The sequence below is a fragment of the Aptenodytes forsteri genome, unplaced genomic scaffold (assembly GCF_000699145.1).
Source record: "Aptenodytes forsteri isolate BGI_AS27 unplaced genomic scaffold, ASM69914v1 Scaffold66, whole genome shotgun sequence".
Lineage (NCBI taxonomy): Eukaryota > Metazoa > Chordata > Aves > Sphenisciformes > Spheniscidae > Aptenodytes > Aptenodytes forsteri.
In genome coordinates, this window is record NW_008795131.1 from 1,993,945 (window position 1) to 1,999,191 (window position 5,247).

Sequence of the window (5,247 nt, forward strand, 5' to 3'; positions counted from 1 at the left end):
GGGACCGCCAGGCCGCGTTAAGCCTGGCAGGGACTGCTGAGGTGAAAGGGGACCGCGTTTTCTCTGTGCTGACCGCTTTCCCGCCTCATTCGTAAGGTGCTGAGGCACGAGGAGTTCGAGGAGGGCTGCAAAGCCAGCTGCAACGGGTGAGTGCCCCTGCGCCCCCTCCACGGTCCTTTGCTTCTCATAAAGCCCCTGCCAGTCACGACCAGCCACGTGTTGTCATTTTATAGGTAAAATAGGGGTTGGGTGGGTGGGTTGGTTGGTTTTTAAAGCAATTCCCTTGGAATCAACAGCTCTGCTTTTTTGTGTAGGTGTGATGTTTGCACTGAAACACAGGTATTGCTGTATTGCACCTGTAGACTGATACTGAACTTTATGAAATTATTTCTAAACTTTCCTGGAATTGCATTCAGTTACGCTGGTTTTTTACAGGCGCGGGGCTGTCTAGGGTCTTGAGTTAAAAATCCCTCCTGGTAGCTCCAAAGGCTTTTGTCTTTCTTCACGAATGAAAGAAATCGTACAATCTGGTGCCTAACCGCTTACTTTTCCTACTTCGCAATAAGGCAGCACTCATATAATTCCAGCTGATGAGCAGTTTGTGCTCTTAAAATGTGAGCTGTTAAAGAAGGAGGTAGAACCGCTTTTGTCGCGTGGTCATGAATGACAGCCCAAGGTCAAAACTATTGGCCGGGGGGATGCCTGCCTGCTCTGTGCTGAGGTGCAACGAGAGTTCTTCACAGGTATCAGCTCCCACTTGGTGGGAGGTTACTGGATTACCTGTGCCGTTTGTTTACTCTAGAAATGCAGTTCTTCCTTGAAACACTAGTACTTGCAGTTCTCGATGTTTATTTCTAATACTCGTGACAACTAAATATGGATGTTCCAGCCCTTATGATGGAAAATGGAGCAAAACGATGGTGGGCTACGGGCCAGAAGACAATCACTTTGTTGCAGAATTGACTTACAATTACGGTATTGGAGAATATCGCCTGGGTAATGACTTTCTGGTAAGTACCACACTTAGCAGCAAAATCTTTCTTCTTACGATAAGCTTTTTTTTTACTTTTATGATTAGGAGTCTGTTTGGTGTGTAGGTTGTACCAGTTGCTTTTTTATGCTGTTTGGTCCCTTAGACGCTTTTTATTCTTGCTTTTGTAGTTGTCTCCAAGTCGGAAGAGCAGAAACTAGAGCAGCTTTGTGCTCACTTCGGAGCTCAAGGAAGCGCTTCCTCGAGCTCCACCTCTTAGCTGCTGTGCGTGCAGGACAGCTGGTATTTGCTGCCAGATCCAACGTGGAATGGTTAGCTAAGAAGGATCTTGCTGTAGGAAAACACTCTTTTATTTGTTATTACTTATTTCTTTGTTGTTTACTAGCTGACAGCCAATGGAGATCTCATGTTTCATCTATGAAGACATGTAATTGTGTTTTCTCATTGTTTCCCCTGAGCTAATATTCTTCTCCCAGTTTGCGGGGGGTGAGGGAACAGCCGCTTGGGGCCACGGATGTCTACCTCACCTGGCAGAACAGTTAGGAACTCCGTTTTCCTTTTCTGTACAATGCGTCGAATCAGAGTTTTAAATTCCTTTTGCCTTTCTTTTCCCTTTGGTGTGAAAGAAGGGTAGATTAATGCATCCCAAATACATGTGGGATGCGCAGTAAGACTAAGCTTATTTTGTAGGAGCAAGATAGCTGGTTCTCAGGAGATCATACGGTCCATCTGTTATAAAAAGTAACCTCGTTTGTTTCTGGTCATTTGTAGAGGCAGACTATTGAAAGGTAGGACTTGCACACCAGCCACCCTGTGAATTTTGTGTGTGTCTGTTCTGTTCTCACTAGGGCATAACACTTGTGTCCAGCCAGGCTGTGAGCAATGCTAAGAAGATGGGGTGGCCCCTCAGAGAAGTCACAACTGGTATTTTTGAAGCTGAAGCCCCAGGAGGATACAAGTTCTACTTGGAAGACAAGGAACAGCTCAAGCAAGGTGAAACTCACGCACTTACACACTCTTACTGGTGTTCACAACAGATTTACGAGTGGGATATCAGAATGGGCTGCGCATTTGTCTCGATGGCATTTTATGAAACAGCACGTTTTTGTTATTTCTTTGTTACTTTCCTTCTCAAGAACGTGCAACTGAGTTTAAAACTACAATATATTTGTAACTAATTTCAAATTATTGCAATCTTGTAGATCCTGTGCTGAAGGTAACCTTGGGTGTCTCCGATCTGCAGAAGTCTGTTAACTACTGGTCTGATTTGCTCGGGATGAAAATATACGAGAAGGATGAGGAAAAACAAAGGGCTTTGCTAGGCTACGCGGATAACCAGGTTAGTCCTTAGAAAACTTTCCAGTTCTGATCTTTAAGAGTCGCATCTCGTCATAGAAACATCTCGTTTCATGAGAACAAAATCTCAAAGGGAAAAAAGGCTCTTAACTAAAGCAACTGTGCGCTTAATTCTGTGCATTTAAATTAAAGCTTGCGTACGCTTAACTGTATTTTTGTAAAAAAAGCTGTGGTTTGCTCTGGTAATTCTGGCTTGTTGGGAAATATGTATATGGGCAATTTTGAAATCACCTGCATCGGTGAAAAGCTGGAGCGAATGTAGCACTGAGAACCGCGTCCTCGCAAGTCAGGCTTGCTTTTTTCCTCTTTCAGTGTAAGTTGGAGTTGAAGACTGTTGGAGGAGCGGTGGATCATGGGACGGCCTTTGGGCGGATTGCCTTCTCCTGTGCAAAGGAAGAGGTAACGATCACACTTCCCTCACCCCTTTCATTACCCAGAGCTGACGAGTGGGAGGTTAATTTCTAGTATTAGCAAAATTTCTCAGATGTGAACAAAATAATACTGAGCAGATGCTTTGTATTTCTCGCAGTGGGAATGTAATGGAGTTGTGGGTAATGGGAAACTGTAAATGAGAACAACCTGAATGCATCTGACCTTCATCTGACTAGGGCTGACTTTTGTTTGTTTTCTGTTTAAGTTGCCAAACATTGAAGCACTGATGAAAAAGGAGAATCAGAAAATTTTAACACCTCTGGTTAGCTTGGACACACCTGGCAAAGCCACGGTGCAAGTGATTATTTTGGCTGATCCTGTGAGTAATATTGGAAACGGTGATTAAATTCGATTTAAATTTCTCTCTGCCGTTACCTAAGTTAACCTGCTCTTAAACTTGGTTTAGGATGGCCATGAAATCTGTTTTGTGGGAGATGAAGCATTTAGGGATCTGTCCAAGGTGGACCCTAACGGTGACAAATTGTTAGACGATGTAAGTAGCGCTGCCTGCACGTTCGTTTTCTTCCTGATTATAGATACCTGCAGAATGTAATTTTCGTTCCACGTGGAGTTTTTCTGAGAAGCAAATTGTACAGTCTTGCTAAGAAAAACAAATCACTTTTTAAAGTTGACTTAGTGTCCTGGCTAGAGTTTTCCGGCCTCGTGCTCGGGGCGGCCGGGTGGTGGTGTGTCTTGCTGGACATGTCGCCAACGCTTTGGTGGAAGTTACTGCAGCTCAAAACTAACTTTCTGTAGTAAGGTCAGCACAGCTGGACATCCTCCCGAGGCAGAGGGGCTCCGGTGTGGAGCATGAGCTGTGTGGGAAGGCTGTGTTTAAACTATCCTGTTTTGCTCTTGTATTACCAGAACATCTATTTACTTGCTGCAGCAGAGAACAGTGGTTTTCAGTGTCTGTTTTCCTTACTAGTATGTAAAAAAAAATAATATATCCATCAGAATAGCTTTCCTCCAAATCAGAAGGTGTCCTCGTGATCGGTCCGGGTTTGTGGGAGAGGCTGGTGAGTGTGAGCAGCCGGGCGTCTGGCAACTCGGCTGCTGTTCTGAACACGTTAACGCTTTTCTTTGCGCAGGCCATGGCGGCGGACAACAGTGACAAATGGTTTGCTGCGCAAAAAATGAAGAAGGCTTCTGCTTAGCTGGAGAAAAAGGACTGGGCTGCTTGTTCGTGCCTTGGTTTTGAAAGTGAAAGGCCAATCCTATGTAACGTGTTGCATTATCCCTTCCAGTAAGAGGGTGCCGTAATATCCCATGCTGGTTGGTTTGTGTCTCTTTAAGCTTGTGTCTCTTACTGCTGCTCTCTCCTTTCAAGCAAATAGCATGTTCTCCTTCAGAAAAATTTGGTTGTGCCACAAGGAGCAAGGTTGAGCACGTGGCTTCAAAAACAGGGGCCACCAGTTAAGAGGAAAACCTCATTTCTCTCTTGTTGTACTTGAAAAAGAAGTTGCTAGCTTCGTTAGAATATCCAATTCTCTAACTAATTGGCTTTAGCTGTCCTGGATTTGCAGCTGGTGGAAGAGGTCGCTGTGGCTGTGAGTGTCGCAGGTGCCCCGCTGCCGTGGCAAAGTGTCGGGCTGTGTACGGAGAACTCGAGCAGTTCAGCTATCGCGGTGAATGCCTGTTTATCGGGAACGGAGAAGTTATCTTGCTAAAGCACGTGAATAGTCTAGTCTGGAACAAACCCCATTTTCATTCCAAGATGTTTCCCCAGCTTTTGAGGTGAAGTTTTCACTTGAGAAGCGCGTGGTGCGTTTCTCACTGGGGTCACGTTACTGATGCGGTGGTTTCCACCCCTTACCGAGGAGCCTTCCACATTCCGGGCGGGAGCTGGGGCTGTGCTTCAGGGCGCGTAGCAGCGCTGCGCTGTCTGCTGAGGTGCCGGGAGGCAGCTTGAAGTGAGCGTATCATGGTCTTACAATTAGCTTTTGATGAGAAATGGCCTTCGGAAGTAACAGTTCGGGGTTTATTCCGTTGGAATGCAAAGTCACTCTGCTTTTGCTAGTGGAACGAGGGCTGGGAATACAGGGAGTAATTACCAGCATTGTCCGTGTCGGGCACGCTGCCTGGTTTCTAATCTTTCTTGATGAAAACCTTTAAGTTTCACAGCGGAAAAGCGGGCACAATCGGCAGCGTTAGCGGTCACCGAGGCACGTCGGCGCTTGTCGTGAATATCCCGAGTTCAAACAGGAACAATCCCTCGCTGTGATTCTGTTGCTTGAGCTCTTTGATTCAAGTTCAGCGACGACTTCCAGTCGTGGTGTCGATCAATTTAAAAACGCCGCGCGTAAGCTGCACCCCTGAGACTGGCGCTGCCGCCTGCCCGCGTCGCCCGTAAAAGAATAAAAGCGATTCGGAAGGACGGTTTGAGCGCGTTTCTTCCACCTGCCCGGCACGGCGCCGCACCCGCGTTCATCTCCCTTTTAATTGGGTTCTCCGTTTTCATGCACGCT

General features: G+C 46.2%; 1 protein-coding gene across 1 annotated transcript; it reads left to right on the forward strand.

The window, feature by feature from the left end:
* Nucleotides 1-72: 72 nt before the first annotated feature.
* On the forward strand, nt 73-5,158 carry GLOD4 (glyoxalase domain containing 4; the record flags this gene model as incomplete). The annotated part of the gene is made up of 8 exons (XM_009278198.2): nt 73-146; nt 890-1,010; nt 1,840-1,984; nt 2,194-2,330; nt 2,660-2,746; nt 2,985-3,098; nt 3,186-3,272; nt 3,871-5,158. Coding segments are annotated over 8 exons (831 nt in total), but the record flags the coding sequence as incomplete, so codon positions are not given.
* Nucleotides 5,159-5,247: the final 89 nt, after the last annotated feature.